The 26,063-nt window shown below is 42.1% G+C and overlaps 1 protein-coding gene across 6 annotated transcripts in view; it reads left to right on the top strand.

The window, feature by feature from the left end:
• BAIAP2 (BAR/IMD domain containing adaptor protein 2) overlaps positions 1-26,063 on the top strand; it is a 141,115-nt gene that overhangs the window by 66,476 nt on the left and 48,576 nt on the right. For all 6 annotated transcript variants that reach the window (XM_063120115.1, XM_063120117.1, XM_063120112.1 and 3 more), the window contains exons 4-6: positions 17,988-18,049; positions 19,024-19,095; positions 21,331-21,468. In XM_063120115.1, the coding sequence (XP_062976185.1) occupies positions 17,988-18,049; positions 19,024-19,095; positions 21,331-21,468 (272 nt within the window). The remainder of the gene's footprint in view (positions 1-17,987; positions 18,050-19,023; positions 19,096-21,330; positions 21,469-26,063) is intronic.

Genomic DNA, 26,063 nt, shown 5'->3' with positions numbered 1-26,063 from the left:
CCTGCTTCTTTGCCTTAAAACAGTAGCTTGACATGCCGAAATGTATTTAGTAGGTGAGACATTTCCTAGCATGAAGATGCAGTGATGAGTTCCTCTTAAACTTGCCTTAATTTCTGCATGCTTAAATCCATATGAATTTGAGATGTTGAAGGTTTAAGTGGGTGAGTTGGCTGTTTAAGAAAAGGAAATTATGATGTCTAAATCTAGAGAACCACCTTGATATTTCAATAGACATCAGTGTCACATGACAAATGCAGTTAAAATACTACTACTTGGGACCATAAAAGAATCAAAGTTAGAAAGTAATACGACGTTAATCTAATCTAGTCCAAATTTCCTGATGGAAAAAAATCAATATTAAAAGTATCTTTGAACATATACCTGTTCCTTGGCCCTCTAAACAAGTTTGCAAGATCATAGAACTGCAATAAGCATTGCCAGGTCACAACCGATAGATCCTCTTTGTCTCCTCTACACCCAAGGAAGAAGATGTTGATATGGCTTCCCTGACCTTCTCTTCTTCTCTCCAGATCACATCTCCTTCCATGTGTCATAGGGTAAACAAGACTACTGCTTGTTTCAGCAGGCAGAATGGGAAGGTGGCAGACAGGACTGGAGGAGGAGCACGGTGGGAGAAGCCATGGCTGCGGCATCTTTTGTTGGAACAGAGTTGTTAAAAGAGGTTTGCAATGTGACATTCCTAGGTGGAAGAGATCTGGAAGCCATCACGTTTCCTACCTCAGACATGATCCTAGTCACAATCTGACTTTGATGCGACATCCTTCTCTTACAGGTAGAGTCCACGCCTGCTAGAAATAGAGAGCAGGAGCAAATATGATAATTCATGCTAGAGATACCTGGAAAACTAAATAAGTAAGTTTTAGTGTAACTATCCAGATGGCTCAGGTTTAAGCTGAACCAAATGCTGGAGGGGAAACAAATCAACTAGCTAAGGTAGAAATGATGATGATGATGATCATCATAATAATGGGTGACTTCAGCTACCCTCAGTTTGACTGGGTAAATTACAGTTTGAATTATGACATTGGCACGTAAGAGATTGTTTCTTGGAGGAGTTAATCATGGAACAGACATCTTCTCTTTCCATTGAAAGCTCCATGATTTGGGGACCGTTTATTTCTTTTTTGCTTATACAACTCTGTAAGATTTCATGTACACTGATGGCATTATATAAATAATAACTAGTTCTAAGGAGTGCCCAGGATGTGGCTTCAGTATTGTCAAACTACCTGCAAGCAGTGACCATAAGGCTATCAAAATATATATGCAAATGGAAAATCACCCATTATCTGATACTGCCACTTGCAAAGTCCATAGACATTTTCTCTTTTTATAATAAAATTTATTTTGATGACAAACCTCAAAAGTTAAATTTCTTAATTTAGGGCCAGATCTACACCAAGCAGGATATGACACTTTGAAAACTGTATATGGAGTTTTCATATACAGGGCCCCAACAGTTGTCATTACTGTTATAAAACATTTTAAAACATTAGTGTAGATCCTGCCTTGGTCTCTGTAACAAAGTGCCACAAGTGAAAGTGTGGGTGAAAAGGTGACAACCAACCTTTTGTCTGCAAATATATGTGCTCTTCTGGTTTTTGAGTCAGTTCTGAATGTAAGTGATCCTTCTGTCATATATTAAATTTGCAAGCGGTGTATAAGGGTATCAAAAGGATCCTTGGAGCCAGTGATTATATTCTCTGTCTCCCCGCTTTCATCTCAGTGGCTATTGCTCTGGCAAAATCACTCTTTTGTTGGCTGATGGCCACTAAAACTCTATCCTTTTTTGTATGTGCTGATTAGTTCTCTACCGTGAAAAGTGTCAGTGCCTTTCTCCTGTGTTAAGTTGCGTGGGTAATTGGGCATTAGGGACTTTTGACATCTCTCTTTGGAGAAGAGTAGCTACACAGCAGCATCAAAGAGCTGATCGTGAGGATCTTCTTAAACATACAGTTGGTAAAAATGTAATCTATTAACCACATACATACACGCGTCTGTCTTTCTCTGTTCCTCTCTGATGTATTGCAATAGTATATGTGTTTTCCTTGATGTATCATCAAATGTATGGAAAGCTTTGATCTATTCAACAGTCGCTTTTTAAAATTTTAGAGTCTGTGCTTGTTAACCTTTGTCTGCAAGTTGTTTGGTAGAATTTGGGCAGAACTAAGAAGCACAGCAAGAATTTCCCTTCTGCCTCCCTAGTTCTTGGAGCTGCCTGAAAGTGTTTAGAGATTGTATTTACTCAGTGCAGAGCAAGGTACTGGGGAAAGCAGCAATTGTATGGAAGCATTTTTGCTGTACGTCAGCAACAATTTGCTTTGCATCCTAGAGAGTAGTCTATTTGCACCCACTACCAAGCAATTTACAGTTACTCTAGAGTAAATTTGTACATAATAACATTTTTTTTAATTAAAAAGAAGCAAACACTCTTATATTTTTATTGCAGTATGTCTTTGCCCTCTGTTCACTGGAGAAAATGTCTTGCCGTAGATGACTCTTAGCATAACTCCAGCAAATGTTGGTGGTATTTCAGATGGAGGCAAGCAATTTCCAGATGAAACTTCACTTAGCAGCTAGAAGTAAACAAATTAATATCCTCTATTTGCTCTGGCATGAAAGCTCCATGAGACACCCTTCCCCCTTTCTTCTTTAAGTTGCTTCTTCCTTTCATATGTATCAAATTTACACTGTGGTATGGTCAAGCCAAAGTATTAGAAGTAAGCTTTAATTTGTAGTTTGGTCTGCTCACCCTATAACTCTCAGCTGATTTTATTGCACTGATTTCATTTGGTGAGGATGAGATGAGTGTTAAGACCATATTTGTGGCTTTGTTTAGCTTGTGGGAGGGGCTTTCCTGGTGTTACAGTAATAGGGAATGATAGAGAATATTGAACATAGCCTTTCCTGCTTAAAATTAAAAGTAGCTCTTGTTTGCCATACTGGAAGTTCCTTCTGCCTCTTCTTTCAGTATCTCAAAGCTTCCTATATTGAGGCTTTGGTAGTATACACATTTTCAGTGCAATCTTATGCATGCTTATTAAAAAATAAGGGCAGTATCCTATTTGGCACTACCACTGACATAAATTACTTTGTGCTAGTGTAAGTGACCTCTAGTGGAATGCCAATAGTGTTTGCTGGTGCAACAGATTTTGGGGGGAAACCCTTGCCCCAGCAGGTGCTATTGGTGGTGCATTAGAGGTAATTTATGTTAGCACAATGTAATGTATGTTAATGGTCATGTTGAATAGGATACTGCTGTAAGTCCCACTGAGAGCTTTTCTACATGACAGCGTTAATTTGCTGTACTTACTTTCAGTTTCATTGCAGAATTGAGATCCAAGGACTATACAAAGAACATTTCCGTTCTTGCTTTTCCTTTACCTAACCTTTTGATGGCACTGCAATATAGTGGAAAACATAATTACACCAGTGAAAAAAGCATTTTCTTTCACTTTCACAAATAACGCATCTTCCCTACTCTAAAAAAAATCATCAAAAGTGCTGTTTAAAAATAGAAGTGAATCTGCAGGATCAGATTCTTTAGGGATGCTTTAGGGTGGATTCCTGCATTGAGCAGGGGGTTGGACTCGATGGCCTTGTAGGCCCCTTCCAACTCTGCTATTCTATGATTCTATGATTCTGTGAAATCATCTAAATAACCTGTAAACAACCATGAATAGGGAATGACTAAGGTGCAATAAATGCCTAATATAGAAAAGCTCCAGGTTCAATGAAATGTACTCCCAGGTAAGTGAATGGCAGACTTCCCTAAACTTGATGACTTCCACCTGTATTGGACTACAACTCCAATCAGGTCCAACACTTCTGAAGAGCACCAGGTTGAGATGCACTCCCACTTACCTGGGAGTTCATGTCATTAAACTCAATGTGACAGACCAGTATCCCATTCGACACTACCGCTAACATAACTATAGTGCACTAGTATAAATGACTGTAAGATTGGGGAAGGCTGAATTGTATGTGGTTGCAGACTTACTTTTTTTAAAGGGTTAAAAGAAAGATGATAAACTAAACATTATTTAAATCCATGCACAGCCTTAATTAGACATTCGTTACTAAGTTACACAGCACCCAGTGCATAGAAACCTTTTCCTCTTATATGAGAGAAGGAGAGGAAGTTGCATTTCATCAGCTTGGAGACTAGATATTCTATATCGGCAACTCTGCAAACAAAAAACTCTAGCTGGGAAAAATCCCGCTGGGGCTAACTCAGATTTATCAGGATTCTCATCTACCCTTAAGGATAAGCAGAACACCAACAGTGGAGCTGCTTTGTCTCTTCCTCCCCCTCCCCCCTCGCCTCATGAAATACCATGGGAAAACTACCTTTTAGCCTTAACCAAAAGGAGTCCTTACCTCTCCATGGAGGTATGGATCTGTTTTAAGTGTCCATCACTGTGCAGTCACACACAAAAACATTTGCTGCTATTTCCTGTGATTTTTGTGAGCAGCAGCAGTTTTTCATGCTATCAGCTACAGTTACTTGATCAAGGTGGCAGCATGCTCAGCTGTCTTTTTTCTCCACTTTCTGGGCTTCCTTATGCAAAATCATGCGTTTTAATAAAGAGGTACAAGAATTTGATGCAGTAAAAAAAAAAGAGAGTAGTACACCTTTTATGCTTTACAGGTGCCATTGTAAATACCATGTGGTGCACAGGTGAACTCTATAATATATAAAGCTGCCCTTAATGTGTGTGGATAGAAATAGTTCATAATTTTGCTGATCAGAATCCCTATTGCACCTATGCAATAGTGTGCCTTTTCTGTGGCCAGGTCTACTTAAACGTAACTGGCGGAGCTAGTTGATCTTGCCCCTGGAGATGGTGATGTGGGACACAGAGCTGGGTTGGGCTCAGACCGAAATAAACAAAAGCTCCATGACACTCTCTCTCTCTCCCCCATTAAAATTGGCGAAGGCTAAAAACAAGCCTCATAATGGCAGTCGAGGATAAAACTATATTAGAAAAATATGCTTTATCTGTTTTCCTTTATCCTTATTTTTGACTACCTTTATGTATATTGAGAATTAGCCCAAAGGTTTTTAGTTGCTCATTGAAAATATAATTGATCTTCCTGTAGGGGTCCAGTAATTATAATCTTTAAAATCAATTTGCCTTTTTTGTTGCATTAAAATTTCAAAAGCGCTCAAGAACTGCTGATTTGCTTACTGAGGCTCTTCAGCTGCACAACACAGCTGATTTGTATGCCCACTGAAACCACAGTTGAGAATATTTGGGTTGATTTGGAAAGTATTTTAGAATATAAAATTAAGGTATTCTACTCTAACAACTATTTTCTAACCTCTCTAGCTTTGACTTGAGGCTGGGTAATCTTGACCTAGAAAGAGAAGGGGTGGTCATGCATATAAGAAGGCAAGGGAAGGTGGGGTGACTCTAAGAGGCATGGAAGAAAAACTGTTTCAGGGATGTGGAACTGGCTGGATTATAGATAAATATAGGATTGGAAAACTTATCTCTTTAGAATCAAATTCATCTTCTATATTGGCTGCATTCGGACACCAGTTTAATCCATGATGAATTAATAGGCTACAAACAGTAGCTTATTTTTGAAATAGTTAATGATGCCTCACCACAGGAACAGACTAATAAGCTACAGTTCATAGCTTATTAAGCCAATGTGTGTAATTTGACTCATCCCCCTGTCCTGTGTTCCACTGCAGTCCTCCTACTTGAGTGGCTGGTATTCCCTCATTGTGTTTAAGCCCATTCAAGTCTCCTGCCCAAGCATGCAGTAGCCCATTTAACCCGTAGACATTACCCCAATAGCCGGCTTCAACTGTTCCTAATACTACTGTAGTGCTCTTTCGCCCATTCACTATATCGCATTTGGACAGTTAACTCATAGACACTACTGCAGTAGCCCGTTTAAACTGTTCCAATACTGCAGGACCACTCTTTCAGCCATTGGTTATATTGCAGTTGAGCATTTAATCCATATGCACTACTGAAGTAGCCCATTTAAGTGTTCCCAATTCTGCACTACTGCTGTTTCCATTACACAGAGAACGCCCATAAGGAGCAGAGTGCCGCTCTTGCCACACGACTTTGTAGGCAAGGAAATTAACCCACAGTGCCCGTTAGGCAACACAATAACCTGCAGTGGGTTAAATAAGAGCACTCGTGTTATGGCTTTTTAATTTAGTCCATTCAAAAGCCCATCCATTAAGATACTTGAAACACCTGTCCTCTTAAGAACTAGTTCCATGTCATCCTCTCCAACAGTAAAGGCGCAAGAGACATGCCTTGAATCCATAGGGGGTTTCCTCCATCACAGATTCCAATGGGCTCAGTAGTTAGCCAATTGCAAGCATCAAAATCTGCTGATTACCATTACTGAAAGATCCTGAGCAGGATCAGATATCTGCTATACAAAACTTCAAAATGAACCAATACAATTTGTCATCAAAGCACTGAAAAAAGTACATAATTAGTTATTCCTTGGTGACGTCTTTCGTTCACCAAAAGATGCTGAATTTGGAGATAACAATGCAATAAGTCACTATGCAATGGAACCAAAGTGGGTCCAGGAGTATGTTTCTCAACACTTATTAATTATTTATCATTTATCATTTATTATTATTATTATTATTATTATTATTATTATTATTATTATTACATTTATATACCGCCCCATAGCCAAAGCTCTCTGGGCAATTAGAGACCATGCACATTCATAGCACTTAGTATTTCAAAAGGCCCACCACTACCACCATCCAGACCTCAATTAAGAAAAAGGCAGGTGAGACTCATCTTCAACCATTATGAAAAATTTCTTGGGGAAACTACAGAGCAATTCTACAGCACAACTGAGAAAGAATGTATTCTTTGTTTATTCACAGCAACCAAGTAGTGGTGATTAATAGCTTCCTGATCAAAAGGAGCATTAACTGTGCCAGGCATGATGAAAGAAAATCTTCATGAGTCCCAATAACACAGTCGTCCAACAAGAAACCACTGATTGTTTAATTAAAGGTTGCAATTGTCCACTGGATAATCAGTTGAAATCAACTAGATAACACTTCTAAAGAGGAACACTGCCCCACACCCCCCCACAAGCCCCGGTTTAACAACAAACTACTAGGGGGATTAGAATGAGACGACAACTGGGTTCAGGCAACATGATAACCCTCAGTGACATAAATAACCAATTATGGGTTATTGTGTTATCTGTTGGAGACTTTTTTAAAACCATGATGGCTTATTTGCCCAAAATAACCTTCTCTGATAACCCACTGTCTGCAGAAAGTCTTATTTAACCCACTGCAGGTTATTGTGTTGCCTAACGGGCACTGTGGGTTAATTTCCTTGCCTATTCCAGCTTGTAAATCTATCTATATATATATTCAAAGAAGTAATAATATATTTATCTAGACCAAGAAAAGTTAGAACAGGACTTATGTAGGCTGAACAGGAACTTCTGTTCAAGAACAGCTTCGAAACATTTTGAAGAAGGACTGTGTTATTTCTTTGCTGGTTCTGTAAAGAACCAACAAGCCTAATGCTTTAAGACAGCCTCCCCCAACCTAGTACCTTCCAGATGTTTTGGACTTCAACTCCCATCAGCCCCAGCCAGCATAGCTAACGGTCAGGAATCCTGGGAGTTACAGCCTAAAACTGCATCTCCATAATAATTGCAAGTATTAACACAGGCTATTGATATAAAGAAAAACAACACTGGAGCAAGTTTAGCCTGCTAGATAATACAGGACTTGTTGAGTTCAAATCCCAGCTAAGCTATTGACCTGATTTGGGGTAATTTGCTAAAACTTCTTCTTTGTAGAAATGTGGAATACATATCATCAGTGGGTGTAACTGCTGCAGAAAGCAGATTTTGGACAGTCGCTGAAGAACATAACTTTTATTTGGGAGCTATATTTCTTCAGATTCTGCAGAGTTTTTGGTCCCTATGGTTATAAAGACTTTAAAATGTGCAGATAAATGTTCTGCCCTTGAGACTTGCACAGAAATAGTGTGACATGTATTTTGAAAGGGAGAGGTGCTGTGTCTTTGTGGAAGAAATCACGACTAAGTTTTATAAGGTATCACTTTTTTCCTCCTGACTACAAGGATCAGAAACTTCGCATTATTTAGCTTCTGCATCTCAACCAGAGAGCAATTTCCTGTAGGGTTTGTGGCTTTAACCTTTTGCCCAGACCTTCCCTTTCATGCAAGAAACCATACACTGCAGACACTGTGTGTTTAATTGCAATAGGTGATTGGCAGAGTTAAGAGTCGCCTTGATTTGTTCAGGGCCATGCTAAACAGCTGTAAGACCTACAGTTTTATCCACTGTCTAGAAAACCCTTCTGCCTCCATTATATTCTGTTTGTAGCTACACTGTGAATTCAAGTTCAGCCCAGGAAGCAAAGTAGGCTGTAAATGGGGATGTTCTTGCTTTAGATAAGCTTTTCCCCCATCCCTAAAGGGTCAGTATAGTTGAATATGGGGAAGAAACTGTTATTTATTTATTTATTTATTTATTTATTTCACCTCCCTCTAGCTAAAGCTGTTTTACAGGCTTGGAGACATTGCGCTATGCAGCCTAGTTCCCTAAGCTTTTCAAAGGATGGGGATATTAATATGATGGCAGGCTATCTTGCGATGTCGTGGAATGAGAATTCCTGAAGCAGTCTGAGATCATCAGTTCACCTAGCCTAATTCTCTGTCTGTTTGCCAATAGGCAGTAGCTCTCCAGGGAATTTCAACTAGAGGTTCCAGGGAGTAAACCATAAACTTCTGCATTCAAAGCATGTGCTTTCCCAATGAGCTATGGCACATCCCTGGCTTTACTGAGCTGTTACTGTTTTAAACAGGCATATGTGGTCATGCTTTAAAGAGGAGGCTATTTCTCGTTGTAGAGGCTGACCAGTCTCAGCCACTAGAAACTTTAGAGGAGGATGGGCCAGCATTTGTGAGTGAGAATTTTGTTCAACTTGTTTTTGGTAAGAACTTATCAAAGCTTGCAAATTTCTTTATAAATGGCATACAAATAACTTGAGCTTTTTAAAATAATAATAATAATAATTGAATGTGGGAAAAAGAAAAACTGACAGATTTGTCCATCAAAGCAGAGGGCTTAGGGCCTTGCTAGACGAGGCCTTAGCGCGCTTTGAGGCCCAGTTTCCCTGCTGTGCGTCCAGATGACGCACAGGGGAATCCGGGGTCAAGCCGTGCTCAAACCTCCCTTAATGCGCCATAAGCGAAGTCGCTTATGGCGCGCCTTTTCCGCAGCCCCGGCCTGAGGCCAGGACTGCGGAACGTCTAGCAAGGTCCGTGGCTTTTTGCGGCTACTCGCTCACGAGTAGCCGGGAAAAGCCACGGACTGGGCACAGCGCTCATATGAGCGCTGTGCCCATCGGGCCGGGGGGATCCCGGGGGGGGACATGGGGGGGAAGGCCGGACCGGCAGGAGAGGGGGATGGCGGAGGGCGACACGGGATGGTGGAGGGCGACACGGGATGACACAGGAGGGCGACACGGGATGACACGGGAGGGCGACACAGGGGACGGGGACGGGGAGAGAGGGCGGGCAGGGAAAGAGTGGGCAGGAGGCATGGGAGGGGATCAGGAGTGGATGGGGGGCTTAATTAAAAAAAACCCACCTACCTTCTCCGGAGTCTTCGGGGCGCACGTGGCCCCTTTAACAACAACAACAAAATGGCCGATGCTACAGGGCTTCCGCAGTCCCTGCGCGTTGGCCGTCTAGGAGGCAGGGCGGCGCGTGCTAAAGTTAGCGCGCCATCGCCCCGCCTCCCTGCCGGCTTATCCAGCAGGGTCTATCAAGGCCTTTAGAGTACTTAAAAGTCTGGCTTTGAATCCCTGTGTATTCAACCATGTGTGTGATGCTAAATTTGTGTAGCCACCTGTTTTGTCTGATAGGCTCCTCATCTTTAGCTATGTCCTCAGCTATATGGCTTTTAACAATGAGGAATTTTCCCCATAGAATTTGGCCAGTGTAGATGAATGAGAAGTTCATTCAACTTGCTTTTTTATCAATAAACAAAATCCACAAATTTCTTCATAAACAGGATGGAAAGGACTTGAGGTTGCTGTTGTGGTTTTTAAAAAATGAAATATGGGAAAAAGCGAAATATCTGTGAGGAGTGGTTTGGGTCTATTCTACTTAAAGCAGTGATTGTTACTAAATGGCTCTAGGGATCAGGTACCCAGGAAAGGGTTTTCACCTGTGTTGCTCCCAAAATCCTAAATGGTCTCCCTTTAGAGTTGCAACTGGTTCCCACTCTTTCAACAATCCATGGTTTGTTGTTGGGTTAACTGCTGGATTGTTTCACCCCTAAAGAACCCAGTAGCTGCACAATCTATGAAGGAGCTGATTGTGGGTTGTGCTCTAAAGCAGAAGATGTGGGTAGGCTGCTGGCAGCATACCCACTCATGCATGACATCCCATTGGTTTTTAAAGCGATGGGTTGTTGTTATACGTGTGAATCCAATCTGGTCTGGATTCAGTCTCCATTTATTGGCTGTGTTCCAGGCACTGCTTCCTAATGCCCACTGTCTCATCTAGATTTGATGAAAAGGAGAGATAGAGCTGGGTGTCATCTGCATACTAATGACACCTCAGTCCATATCTCTGGATAACCTCCTCCAACAGTTTCATGTAGATGTTAAACAGCAAAAGGGATAAAATTGAGCTTTGTGTCATAACTGCCAAAGGACAGAGCAAAAATTCCCTTGGAATAAGCCATCCAAGTAAGAGCAGAACCACGACAATGCAGTGCCTCCAGCGCCAGGCCCAGACAGCCTATCCAGGAGTATGCTGTGGTTGATGGTATTGAAAGCCATTGAGAGTTCCAAGAGAAGAACAGCATTCCTCCGTCCCTCTCCCAACATAGGTCATCCCATAAGGTAAACAAGGCAGTTTCCATTCCAAAACCAGGCCTGAAGCCTAGTTGAAATGGATCTAGATAATTCAAGAGTGCCTGGAGTTGGCCAGCAACCTGCCACTTAAGCACCTTGCACAGGAAGGGGTTATTAGCAATTCACCTATAGTTGCTAACATCTTCAGGGTGTATGTTAGGATTTTTCAGGAGAGGCCTAATAACTTCCTCCTTTAAAGTGGCACCATTCTCTCTAGGAGGGGTTGACAACCTCCTGGACCCAGCCGGACATCCCCTTCCTCTTAGATATAATAAACCATGATGGGCAAGGGTCAAGCACACAGGAGGTCAACCGGACTTGGCCAAGTACCCTGTCCACATCCTTGGGCCTCAACAACTGAAACTCATCCAATAAAACTGAACCAGATGGTTCTCTGGACACCTCTACAAATGGAGCTGCATTAACTACAGTGTCCAAGTTGTGACAAATGTAAGTGACTTTATCTTCATAGTGTTGTGGAAACTCGGCACAGCATGCTATTGAGGTTTCCACCATCTTTCTCCCTGGCCCAGATTGCAAAAGGCCATGAACCACTCAGAAAAGCTCCACTGGAGAACACTGAGATGATGCAGTGCTGGTGGAAATGAACTCCTTCTTTGCCGAACTCCTTCTTTGCCAACCTTGAGAATAGGCTCGAGAATGAGCACTAACCATTAGACTCGGCACGACTCTTCCTTCACCTGCATTCTATACATCTTCCCTTTTGCTTCATTGCCCTCAGCTCAGATGCATACTAAGGACCTGTCCAAGCTCTGCTGAGAGGGAAAGGGTGTTTGGAAACAGTCTTCTCAACTGCCTTAGTCATCTCTGCATTCCACAGAGTAACCAGGGCATCGACAGGACCACCAGCCATACCAGCAGGAAAATCCCTGAGAGCCACGTGGAATCCATCAGAATCTATTAGCCTCTGATGGAGAACCATTGTAATGTGTCCCCCAAGCTTGCAACGGGGAAAGGCTGCTTCGATTCTACATGCATTGGGCCAACAGCCCCATGGTGGTCATGACAGCTATGAAGTCTTGAGCCGTCCCAGATCCTATGGCCAAAGCATGAAAGTTAAGATCCCCCAGAACCAGCATTCTAGGGATCCTCAACACCAAGTGTGAGACTACCTCCATCAGATAAGGCAGGACTGATGGGCAATAGACCAGCAGAATTCCTAATCTGTCCCTGGTACCCAACATAAAATACAACACTCAAAATTGCCACTTGAATAGAGAGAGGGAGATAGAATTTCTGTAGACTATAGCAACCCCACTTCCTGATCCCCAGGTTGGTGTCAGTGTTGCACTGAATATCCAGTAGGGCACAACTGGGAGAGATTAACCCCTCCCAGTTCCTCCACCTAAATCTCAGTAATGCACACCAGCTTGGCCCTGTCATCCACAATTAAATTGTGAATGAGGGAGATTTTATTTTGGACCAATCTGGCATTCAGTAGCAGTCCCAAGGGCAAGCTGGTATGGCAACCAGGACCATCTGGTTGTGGGAAGAACCAGAAGAGGGGATAGGCGCAAGATAAGTAATCCCCCCTTCTCCTCAGCTGGCCTGTTAATCCTCCAATGCCATACCTCCCCTACCTGTAACCACATTTATGGGTGCACCTCCATCCCTCCCCAGGCACAAGTTAAATATTCAGTTTCAAATAGATAGTTATAGCCAACCTTAGAGACTGCATATAAGTTGTGCATTCCTTGATAGAACCCAAGCCCTCACCTTGGCTACTGTCTCTACAAACTTAGCTCTCACAAGAGCTTGGACTGAAAGCCAACCCCTCTGCCATCCCAGCCTCAGGCACTCCTTGCTCGAACCAGGAGATCCCACAACTAACAGCCCACTTAAAAACATTCACTCTACATGGTGATGTGCATTTGGTGAGGCTGGTAGAGTGAATGCTTCTTGGATGCAGGGGACCAGATGTACTCAACTCCAAGCTCCTTCAGTCTCATGCCCTACTTCCCATCTCAGCTGAGAGTCACAGGACGAAAGCCCTTGTGCTCTTGCCTTTCAGCTCGTGTCTTTGTCCAGACCCAAGCTTTCTATATTACTGGGATGGAAGGGAAATGAAACAACCTGAATCAGGAGTCCCAGGTGAAATAAAGTGGCCAAACTTACCCTCCATTTGTGTGTGCGCATTAGCGATAATGTGCATTAGCACAAGCTGAATGAAATTCTGATTTTAAAAATCTGATTCTGTCAATGATTGGATGATGGAATGAGTGAAAGGCGCCTGACAATCTGCAACACAGAGGCAGAATGGATTTAACGAAATCTGTACAGCCCCAGATGGGAATTGTAGTCCAACACATTCTCCTCATCTCTCATTCTCTCTTACTGTCAATGATGTTACGCTTACTCCGGTCAAGGAAGCTCGTAGCCTTGGCTTTATCTTCGACTCCTCGCTCTCCTTTATTCCTCATATTGAGGCAGTAGCTAAATCTTGTCGATTTTTCCTGTATAATATTGCCAGGATTCGATCATTTTTGTCTGTCTCTTCTGCCAAGACGCTTGTTCATGCACTGGTTATTTCACGGTTGGACTACTGCAACCTTCTTCTCTCTGGCCTTCCTTCTTCTCACATCAGCCCGTTGGTTTCTGTTCACCACTCTGCCGCAAAGATCATCTTCTTAGCACGCCGCTCCGACCATGTTACTCCGCTTCTGAAATCTCTTCATTGGCTTCCAATTCACTTCAGAATCCAATATAAACTTCTCCTGTTAACCTTCAAAGCTTTTCACGGTCTAGCTCCTTCCTATCTCTCCTCTCTCATCTCACACTATTGCCCCGCTCGTGCTCTTCGCTCCTCTGATGCCATGTTTCTCGCCTGCCCAAGGGCCTCTACTTCCCTTGCTCGGCTTCGTCCATTTTCGTCTGCTGCCCCTTACGCCTGGAACGCTCTTCCAGAACATTTGAGAACTACAAGTTCAACCACAGCTTTTAAAGCTCAACTAAAAACTTTTCTTTTTCCTAAAGCTTTTAAAACTTGATGTTGTGCAGACTTCTACTGTTACTTTCTACTGTTAGTTTTTCCCTACCCTGTGCCTGCTTACCCTTCCCTGTACCTGTTGGCATTCTCTTCCCCTCCTTATTGTTTTACTATGATTTTATTAGATTGTAAGCCTATGCGGCAGAGTCTTGCTATTTACTGTTTTACTCTGTACAGCACCATGTACATTGATGGTGCTATATAAATAAATAATAATAATAATAATAATCTGAAGGGGTGACCAAGTGTGTGTGTGTGGAAGAAGTCCTATTTGAGTTGTGGACTTGTCCACTCACGTATTTAGCCACAGTGCTACACTAGATGTGCAAAACTGCAACTGCTGACAATCCATGACGGAATGGTGTTTAGAGTCTGTTGGAATAAAAGGAAGGGGAGGGAGTATGTCCATCTGCTGAAGTCATTCCCTGAAGCAGTGGAATTATCCTCCCCTAAATTTGTTGGCTTACCTTCATAACTGACTTCTCTTGTACTTTAGGAAAGTGCAGGAGATTTCTCTCTCTCCCTTTTTAATGGCAAATCTATAAGGCAACTTCCAAGATTAACCTCTTCAGCTTCACAGTCTTCCGCAGTCCCTTATACTGGGGCATAATTCAATAGTGCCTGGATCACTAGGGCCTCTCAAACAAATGGTGGCCATGTCTGACCCCGATTACCTTTATTAGCTCTGACAGGATCACAGCCAGAACTGGAATGGCTTCAAGGTCTGAGGCGAGAATAGTTCCACAACGTAAATTGCATCATGTATTGTCGGAAAAACAACAAGAACAACAGCAATAATAAAACATGCTGGGTGGAGAGTGCTTGTAAAATTACAGAGCACATTTCCAAAATAGAGATCTAATAAGGTGCTTCTTGTAGATAGCAAAATTTTTAGAGTCCCCTGTGCAGCTGCTGTAATCAAGAGTTGCTGTTAGTAGCCTTAAAAGAAATGAACCTTTGGCATTCCCTGCCCCCCCCCCCCAAAAGACCTTCTATCTATTTACTCAACTTGCTTGTTTATCTACCTCAGGCTATTTTTAGCATCTTGGTAGCTAGCAAACATTGCTTTGAGTGTAGGGGAGGGGGAATAACGTAGAGAGCAGTTATGCTGCCCTAAACTTCACCACCAACACCAACACCCCTACACACACATAATTTTGAGAAAAAATGGTTCATAATTATTTCTGGACAATGTTATCTTCAAGATAACAGGTAGCAGAGTCTCCGTGTTATGAGTTCTGTTATAGTGGGATCTCTGTTTAAATTTGGGGGATTTGTCAAGGAAAAGCCGTGCTGCTTGGGTCCCAATCCAGCCTCTGGGATTCTCAGATCGCCATACCTTCTTTCCTAACCACTGATCATTTGGTGGCTTCCCAGCTTTTGTGGAGTGAATCTACCCCTAAAAGGTTGACATGCCCTCCTCTAAAGCTTAGTTTGTGGGACTAAGAGCTTTAACATAAATATGCTGGTATTTTTGGCCCTGCCTCAGGTGACCATATGGAAAGAGGACAGGGCTCTTGTATCTTTAGCAGTTGTTTAGAAAAGGGAATTTCATCAGCTGTCATTTGTATGCATGCAGCACCTGGTGAAATTCCCTCTTCATCACAACTGTTAAAGCTGCAGGAGCCCTGCCCTCTTGATCAGATACAAAAGAGAGCAGGGCTCCTGCAGCTTTAACTGTTGTGATGAAGAAGGGATTTCACCAGGTGCTACATGCATACAAATGACATCTGCTGAAATTCCCTTTTCTAAACAACTGTTAAAGATACAGGAGCCCTGTCCTCCTTTCCATATGGTTACTCTAGTCATGCCCCTTTTGTCTTAAGCTCCACATATTACTGGAATGTGGCCCCCATGGGCTTTCCTAAATGGAATTCAGCCCTTGGGCTGAAATACGTTCAACATCCCTGGTTTAACATTATGATGGTTATGAAACACTTTAAGAAGAATAAGTGAAAAAAATCCTTGTATATGAATTTGTTATAATGATGAATGTGTGGGAAGTTGAGCAAATCAGGGTGATCTTGTACTTCAGCTGTGGGTTTGTTTCTGCAGCTATGCAGTGTAGGATGATTACTGGGTAAGATTCCATTGAGAAGTTGTTTGCTACTTGAAATCAGCATGTGTGCATATAGCTAAATGAGCAGAGCTTAAGGGGCCAAGGAGCACGCATGGACTCCAAACCTTAGAACCATCTTGCACATAATGCTGTTTTTACCAAAGTGCAAACTAACATATTGGGGGGGGGGATTTTTTGCAGGCAGCCACGTTGCTCTATTACAGCCTTCCCCAACCCGTTGCCCTCTAGATGTCTTGAACTGCAACTCCCAGCATTCCTGGAGTTGTGTTAGGGCCATCTAAAAAACATCACCAAGTAGTGAACAACTTCTGAGTTCACCAGAACTCTTCTTCATGTTGGATGTTAAACAAAACAACACCAAAATAGGGATTGGTGGGAGTGAGTAATGAGGAGCCCATCTCTGATGTTGGTAATAAAGATGGAATGGGGGCAGTTAGGCACATGCCTTGTCGGGTTGCATGAAAAGCTACTGGGGCAAAACAGCAATGGATTCTCTTTCCCTCTGAAAATAGTAAAGCCAGCAGTTATTTGGATGTATATCTAGCACTAATTGGGACATGTGGGACCCTTTTAGATGGTGCGCTTTAATTAATCTCTAGCTTTGCCAATATAAGGGTTACCATGTTTTCCATCCCCCCCTCCTATTCTCTGCCTTAAAAGGGACCTGTGTGTTCCAATTAGTGCTAGCAAGAGAGTGCTGAGTAACTGCTGGCTTGTATATTTTCCAGGAAGAGTGGCCATTCCTCCCCCACTCCAGCATGCCTTGTTGCAGCCTACAATCTTTTTGTACCAGGCACAGCCTAACCTAATAAAGTCTGTCCAACAACTCATCCATTCCGTCTTAAGTCTGTTACAATGTACAGACTTGGGATTTTCATCATGCCCAGCAACTTCTCTCCTTGCCTTTGTTTTTGTTTAACATCCCAGCCTGAAGTAGATGTCTGGTAAACCCGAATGTTTGCTCACTGCTTTGCGACATTTTACTTGGTCCTAATAAAAACATTATGCTACTGTTGCTATTGGGAATTTGTGTGTGTGTGTGCCAAATCTGATGTATAATTAGCAAGCAGCAACTATAAACAATAGGCGTTGAAATGTCCAGATAGCAGATGTACATGTGAAAGCAGGCCACTACTGCTGATCAGCCAACTGGTGTGAAATATACTCCTGCCATACTGTACGTGTGTAGAGAGGGAGGGTTGTAGCTGCTTATTTAGTTAAGCTTTTTAAAGTACTGCACATATGCTCCATTTTTGCTGTGGAGGTGGGAGCAGCATGCCCTCTACGTCTTCTCTAGGGAAATTTATCTGCTTCAAAATCACTGCATGAAGGGCCCTCGGGGAATAAGTAGCTTGCAGAAAACTGAGTTGTCTTTATTGTCTGTACTGGGCATCTATCAATCAGTTAAGGCATAAGAATCCAGTGCTCAGGCAGGGGTGACCCCTAGATGATCCCAGGATAAACCTTAGGTCTAGCTGTGGCCCAAGACACACATTGACCCTATTTAGATGACACACTAAGCCACGGTTAGGCTGCTGAGCCTTTTGCAGTAAATGGTTAATGAGCATGTAGCCACCATGGTTAGGAATGGTTCACACAACACACTAAGCCATATTGTTTAGCTCAAAATGCTTAACCACTGTGGCTTAGCATGTCTGAACAGTTATTGTGAGGCATCAAGGGTGAGATTTTGCCTCCCCTGTCCCTGCTGTCCCAGGATAGGTACTTCTCAGTTTGAAAACCACTGGCATGTATTTCATGTACAGACTGAGCCTGAAATAAGTGCTATTTCCTCAGGCTTCAGCGAAATTGAAAATATTTACATAAACCAAGACTGCAGGTCTAGAGTTTGGGTAGGAGTTTGGAGGCAGTAGTAGAAGAGAAGGTTAATGCAGAATAGTCTCTCAGATCTCTCCTCTGATCTCTCTTCCTCCCTGCTTTTGTCTTGCTTTTTCTAGGGGATGTTCTGTTCCAGATGGCTGAAGTCCACAGGCAGATTCAGAATCAGTTAGAAGAGATGGTAAGCACTTTACTTCCTGTTGATATGTCCTTTTTGCAGAGGCTGGCCAAGGGGCAGCTTGCAGTCCTCTTTATACACGTGGATGTAAAATACATCTGTTGTAGAGTAGTTGCCAAGTCCTTTAAATAAGAATAAGGACCTCTGTTGAATAAGCCTTGAGCCAAACAAAATCCTAAATCATGCGCTGCCCTCTGGAATGTCCAAGAAATAACTGGCATTGCAACAAAAACTGATCTTGGGCCAATTGGTTTCATGCTTGACCAATTGGTTTCATGCAGCGCAAGGACTGTGGGAAGCTCCTTGCTGTAGAAGGAAAGGTAAACCCTCCTCTTGATACTTCATCTGGAAAAAGATAACAGCATTTCCATATGAACTTTTTTTATTATTATTGCAAGCACATACCTTGGCCTGCCAAATTGGCACAAAAAAGGACAGTAGGTCGGCCACCTGTTGGCATAAAAGAAGACACTGGTTTGCAAAAGATTTGAACACAGTTTTAGGAATTACTATAATATAAATAGACATTCAATACGTACTGGTGACCTGTGTGCTTGCTTAGCCTGCTGTCCAGATGCTAACAACTGTGGATGGGCAACTACGGAGGCCCTGCGCTCCCTCCTTATGGTTCTTTGGCTTTAAACCAGACTTGGATTGAGCAGCCATTCAACCAGAAGACTGACCTCTGGAAAGTAGAACACCTGGTCACCCTGACTATCACTTCTCATTATTTGTTTATCCCACTTGTGCATTCATCTTCTGGAGCTGCATGGCTGTGCTAGCATTTCTTTGCTCTACTTCAGGTTGGCTCTTCTGTTTATCTATGTTCATTCTGTTTTACATACTCTCACCCAATTCTAAAGATTTCTTTGGTATCATCTTCCAGATGAGTTGCCCCTCTTTGCACATCTACCTGTATTTTAGATATTGAAGTCAGTATTGATATCAGGATTTTTCTGCTCTGTTTTGGTGCTTAGCTGAAGTCCTTCCACAATGAGCTACTCACACAATTGGAGCAGAAAGTGGAACTGGATTCACGATATCTAAGTGTAAGTAGCGCACAACCTATACTTAATGAAAATTGGATCACTCTGATGTAGCATTTTATTGGCAGAACTAGAAATGTTTCAGCTGCTCAAAGATGTCGGTAGGGAGAAGGAAAATTGTGGTTTTGGAGGGCCATATCAGCATTGCAAAGAGTACTAGACTAGCTGGGCCTTGATTTAACCCTACAAGGCACATCTTAAGTTCTTATGTTATAAAGAAAAGTGCATATTCAAGATCACTTAATTCATACTACTTATGCATTAACTGTGAAGAAATCCTAAACACGTGCATGCTTTGTAAATTCAAAAACACAGAGCTTCTCTTGTGTATATTTTTAAAAAGTAGGCCATATAAGCTTGAAGTTGGCTTGGCACTGTTTAATGTTTGCACAGTAGTTTGATATTGCATTCAATCCAGAGTCATTTTGGATGTGATAATGTAAGAGGGGTGGGGAAAGAGTGCAGTTGACTTCTATATTCTGACCTTCAACATGGAGAGGTATGAGGACAGGAAGAGGAACTTTCTCATCTTCTTCTATCCCCTCCAACGCCATCCTGGGAGATGCAGAAATTCCACTTCAAACAGGTTGGAGAAGCCTGGGAAGTAATCCACTGGGCTCCCTCTCTTCCCGCCACCCAAAAATTATTATTTATGGGTACATCTGGGAAGCCATATTAAAGGACTGGCTATGAATGGTTTCTGAATTGGGACTGGCTGTTTCTATTGCGTTCTGTTAATCCAAACAGAACTAGGAAAATTTCTTTTCACATCCAGCATTTTCCACATCTCTTTTCTCAGACAATACCTAGCTATTATACCTAGACAATAGCTAGGTATAAAATAAACATGGCAGTTATCACTTATTAAATCTCAGTTGAATTGTGCCTGTTTATGCTACAAATGGTAGAACATAAAAAGAGGTCTTCTGAATCAGACCAGAGACATGCGATGACTCCTGGTTACGAGAGAAGGAGAAAAATGTCTCCCTCTCATAAAGGTTGAAGTAAGTAAAATTGTCAGGGAAGTGGAGGTGGGGATTCTTTTAAAGTGTGTGGGGTTTTTTTCCCCCTGGTATCCAGGATGTTGAAGGAGCCATTATCTTCCTCTCACTCAGAATGAATTAGAAACTTCTAGAACTTGAAGGCCCTGATTGCTACAGCTTAGTTTTACAGCCCAGTTAAGAAGGCTAGTTTTTAAACAGACTACACTGCTTCAAATTAGCAAAGCATTAGTTTTGTAGAAAGAAATTTGTAGTAATTATAAAATGATGCCATTTTAAAATAGCATAATCCAGCCATAAAGCCCCTCTTGGAAGAAAATGGTTCCTTTTCCAAATCTGGACCTGTCTGTTGCTAGGTAATCGGGCAGATAGTGGTGTGTGTGTTTTTCCTTAGAAGTTTCTGTGTCTCAAATCAGTACTTGTGAACTAAGGCTGACTTGGTTATAATTCCTTATTAAGGCAAATTTATGGCTATGTTGCAAGAAAAAAGGGGAAGGTTCCCCAAAGCCGAACATGGCCCTTGCAGACATGCTAATAATCAATCATGGTGTGGATTAGGATCAGTGTTGAGTTGCTATTACTCCTCGCTGAGTTGACTCACTCATCCTCCACCCTCTCTCGCCCTCCTCAGTCCTCCCCTAGTATCCAGTCAACCATTGCGGCTGAAAATCTATCATGCCAGCTGGACTAGAGTGGCCACTTTGACCGCTCTTGCCTGGCGACTCTGTGGCTGAAAAAATAACCAATGGTAGTTCAACTAGCCAACTCTGCACAACATTGGTTAGTTGTGTTGGCTATTTTGGCCAAATAACCAGCCGTTGGTGAAAAATCTCCTGCCACACAACATACTAACCCACAACGGATTAAATAACCAACCGTCGACTATTTAAACCACCATTGGTTATCATGTTGTCCAAACCCAGTCCATGTTGAATTAAGGCTTTAAGTCTACATACTGCTAATAAAGGTCCTGGAACTGGTATCCCTGTTCTTTAGGTTATGGAGAGTATGTTTTCTGCACTTCTTCCATAGGAAATTGTCTTTTGTTTCTAAACATGCACTCATCCAAAAAACATGCCCCCTGCAGCAAGTGTGAGAATAGGACTTCCGTGCCTGTAGGGAGGATGTAAATGGTACTCATTAGGAGTTGGAGGGAGGGAAGAGGAATCTCTGCCCATCTCTCCAGCGTATTAATCTCCCAGCTGTTCAGCACTCCCACACTTCTTCCCATATTCAGGCTGCACTGAAGAAGTACCAGACTGAACAAAGAAATAAAGGCGATTCGCTAGAGAAGTGCCAGGGTGAACTGAAGAAGCTTCGGAAGAAGAGCCAAGGGAGCAAGAATCCTCAGAAGTACTCTGACAAGGAGCTGCAGGTAGGGACTGTTTTACCTGGATGGCCCCTGAATTCAAAGTCAGTTCTTGTTATCCTCAGTGGTACTGAATAACCAGCAGGATCTGTACTCTTCTAACTACCTATGGCTACCCTTGTATTTTATCAGGTACTAAAGTTGGCATCACCAGTGTAGCTTGACCATTTACAGATCAGATTATAGAAGGCAATTTGGACACTAGTGCTTGTGGAGCTGTAGCTCAGTGGTAGAGTATGTGCCTTGCATGCAGAAGGTCCCAGGTTCAATCCCCAGCTTCTCCAAGTAGGGCTATGAAAGAATCTTGCCTGAAACCCTGCTGCTGCCAGTCAGTGTCGAAAATTGTATCCATCTTGCTGTTGACAATGGTATGATGGACCAATGGTATAACTCAGTAGAAGGCAGCTACCTTGGCATGTTTCCCATCAAGGAGTCAAGCCACCTTGTGTGGCAAAGAGCTATGCAAACTGCAATCCTAGGAGTAATTCCAGTTGAACTCTGTGGGACTTGTTTGCAAGTAAACATCCATAGAATTGGAGTGCATAGCTACGTGCAGCCTTATTATTTTTGATGTCTTGATTAAGGTATGTATATTTGCACTCTGAACTGTAGTTGTAATTTGCTTTTTAGGTATCTTGTTAAAGCTACAGAATAAAGTACATATAGGGATTTTGAAAATCATGAACTGGCTGAGATGCCCTTTATCAATGAAATAACTGAAGGGTTACCTCTGCCCCACACTCCTCTGGCATTATTTTTTAGTTGCTCTTTCATCAATCCTAATGTAAAATATTGCTGATAATATTTCCTGGGCCTGCTAATGTTCAATTGCTCTTTCCTCACACACAGAGAGAGAGATGAAGGGAGGAAAGAATAAATAAATAAATAAATGCCTATTTGCCTATGCCAGAATGACTTCCGATTTCAAGTATACTTGAAGGCCTCATGCTGTTTTCTAATCAGATTTTGATTGTGTCCCCCAGAGACTGTTGCATGCGAGTCCCTGGGCAGCCAATATTTGTTGCCTGATGAGAACAACCAAGCACTGTTGCATGACTCCCAGGGATAATAAATTATGCTCTTGGAAAAATGTGCATAGTTTTCAAGGAGCAAAAGACTATCAGGTGTAGAAGATGAGTGGGGGAAGGCTAATTAAAAACAACCACATTGTGTTGGTGCTGTGCAATGAGGATCTGTTTCAGTAGTCCTAAAGACATGCAGAGAGAGTGGTAGCACTCTGTGGGTTAATGGGTGTAGTGGCTTAGTTAATCTCTTTCTCCTCTGGAGGTCAGTTACTTCTCCAATTGGTGTCCCACCAATTGCTGCTAACCTGCAAGCCAGCAAGACCTAACGATTTTTTTTAAGGAATTCTATTAACATGTTCTGGCCTAAAGAAATCTGTTTTGTTGGTGGCATTATTTTTCTCCACGCCTAGGAAAAATTACTGCCATAGCAGATGAAATTAAGAACATAACAAGAGTTCTAAGCCAATGAGGCATGTCATCCCAGGTTCCCCCCTACTCCTGGGCATTTTCCCCATCGCTCTCAACCCTTAACTAGAAACTGTTTCCTGCGTATCACATATTGTGTAGACATATCACTGTCCACTGCAAGCTGGTAGCTTCACAAATGCAGCCTATAGATACATGTTACCCTAGTGCAAGGTGGGCAATTTCTAGAGGTCTGAGAGCCAGTTTCGCACAGTGGGCCGCAGTTCAGAGGTTGCTGCACAGTCAGTGGGGTGCCTCCCCTCAAAAAAGGGGGGGAAGGGCTAGTATCTAATGGCAAACCATTCCATATGCTACAGAGCACTACAGTGCTTAAATTTAGCTTGTTTCCAAGTTAAATTGAACCTTTTGGGTGCTCTGTAGTGGCTATGGACTGGCAAGGGGGCCAAATACAGCTTGCAAACAAGCTAAATTTCCCAATGCGGATGCTCCATAGCCACCATCTTTTCTTTTCTTTTCTTTTCTTTTTTGGGGGGGAGTAAATATTTAGGGTGGGGGCAGCAGGGGCCACATGTTTCCTACCCCTGTCCTTGTGCTAATTCCCTTACCCCAACCCCCTCTTGCAGTTTCCTGAGGGTATGCTTGTACTATAGCTGTGGATGGGATGGGTTTACTTCCAGCCATTCCGTGAAAACCTTTCCTGCCTTACAATGATGAACCCTGTATCACTAGCAGCCACCGTATGCTGAAGGATCAGAGTTTAACCAGTGGTTATTGAGGGTTAAGACTAACTATACTTTTCATCTTTGCTGAACAAAGCATGGAAGACAACAAAGCCTTTGGCCTTTTCTATTTTTCTAGATGCAGGTGTAAAGAAATAATTGCCAGGTGATTAACATCAAGCTTATGCTAGGGAGCACCACATGTTATAATTGCGTGAAAAAACAATGACTTACTTTTTCTTAATTGGTGATGCGATTTGAAACAAACCCCTTAAGGGAAATAGGAGTGTTTATCAGCAATTGTCTCTCAGGCTGATTTTAGCTATTTGATGGCAGGCAGCATAAAATTCAAAATAATAAGTGAATTTGTGAACATAGCTTTCGCCCATCTTACAATTCTAAATGTAGCTTTCTGAATTTGTAGCTTCTTACAAGTCTATTCTGAGATGCAATCAGTAGAAATGGAAATGCATTTTCAATTTTTTAAGTATCTATGACATGCATTTGATGGTTTGCATGAGCCTTGTTGCCTAGCATAGCAGCCTTGAAGACGACTAAATTTGGCATGCACCTGAGCCTTTAAACCCCATCTGAATGCCTGCTTCTTTTTAAATGCCAGCAGAAAACATATTGTAAGAGGCATCTATACCGATCATGAGACTTTAATAGCTGCTGAAGTCTCTTAACTTTGTTTGAAAGAATCCACTACAGCAACCTTGCAGCATTGGCACTTATGCATTGGTAGTGTGATTTGTACCCAAGAATAATGTTTCTTTACATTATTACATGCTTTCAGAAAAGTAATCATGTTGTTGTTGTTGTTGCCATTTCTTTCAGATGAAACTGATATATATATATATATAGAGAGAGAGAGAGAGAGAGACAGAGAGAGAGAGAGAGAGAGGGATCCCTTTCTAGTTTTCTCTAAGTGGTCAGTCAACACTGGGCCTTCACCAGATCAGTAAATCTCCATTATGTGTTTGCTTGTGGTTGTTACCATCTGCACACTTGAGTGGATAAAGATTCAGTGTCAACTATATCTGAGCTGTTGTGTTCAAATCAGCTAAGCCTGAGGGCTTGTTCCAATTCAAGTGCACTGCAGAACAATCCTTGTTGGGTAATGCATGTGAAAAATATATTTGAGAATGCTATGTTTATGTGGATTTTGCATTCTGATAATGCAAAATAGTGTGTTTCACATGCACTCCTTCACAGATATTTTCCATAAAGATAGCAACATTGGACCAGGGAGGTGGATAACTTACTGATGTAAGTCACCAATGTGAACAAAATGATAATGAAGACAGTTGAATAACCAATCTCAAATAATTTTTGTGAACTGGCCAGAGAGCTTTGGTTATTGTGCCTTATAAAAATGTAATAAATAAATAAAATAAAATAAATACCTGACTCTTTGAAGCGACATCATCAGTATGGTTCAATTTTTAACAGTGTGATAGCAGATTAACCATCTACTTCTCCTAAACAAAGAACAATTAAGTAGTGACAAAGCACCAGAGCAACGCATGGAGGAATAAGTCTTTACTCTATAGCAACAGAGTAAGTCTGTAACCAGGGTGGATCAACAACAACTACAAAATAAGACAAAGCCAGTTACAGTAATCTCTATTGCTGCATTTTACCATTTTTATTCTCCTCCTTCCCCCCAACCTTTCCATACGGGTTTCTTTAGGGTTGATGCCATTACTCTAAGCCTTTAACAGCAATGCTGACAAGAGGACCTACTTCTGGTTCCTTGACTGAACTAAAACAAATTAAAAACAAACAAACCCCCAAGATGATTGGGGATAGCATAGTTATGCTGGTGACTAGTTGTAGGTGGGGCGTCCCCAAATTAGCAATATTTGGCAGACCAAAGATCTGTATTGGGCTTTTCCATGCTACCTTATTCTGGTTTGATTGATACACAATACTTCATAACTCATCTTTCTGCTACTTATCATGGTAACAGTAGAAGGTTCACTAATGGGCTTAGAGCATGCTGAATACAGGTCAGTGTTCTGTGTACAGACAGGATTAGAAGTAATAGCCTCTTCTAGAAGCATGTAAATGCAAGTTTTCTGCATGCCCAAATCCAGTTGGGAGCTGGAGCATTTCTGTAGTGATCCTGAATTTATTTCAGACAAGATGTAGCTTCCTAACTTCCACACTATTTCTGCTGATTTTCAAATACCAGCTGTATTATCAAGCAACTGTCTTGCTATCCACTGTATTCTGCAAACTCCTCTGATCTGAGCCAACTGCCTGTGGTCAATGAGCAGCTGGTTGGTACAGGGTATCCTGCTGGCCTTAACTATTAACAATGTGTATGGAGGGAGGATTTCCTTTTGACCTCAAGACTAAAGAACTGCCAAAAATGGCTGCAAAATGCAATCTTGGCTGCATATCTCTTGATCTCGCATTGACACCC

Source organism: Elgaria multicarinata, chromosome 3, assembly GCF_023053635.1.
Source record: "Elgaria multicarinata webbii isolate HBS135686 ecotype San Diego chromosome 3, rElgMul1.1.pri, whole genome shotgun sequence".
Lineage (NCBI taxonomy): Eukaryota > Metazoa > Chordata > Lepidosauria > Squamata > Anguidae > Elgaria > Elgaria multicarinata.
Note: the sequence above shows the minus strand (reverse complement) of the source record. Positions and strands in the feature narration are given on the sequence as shown.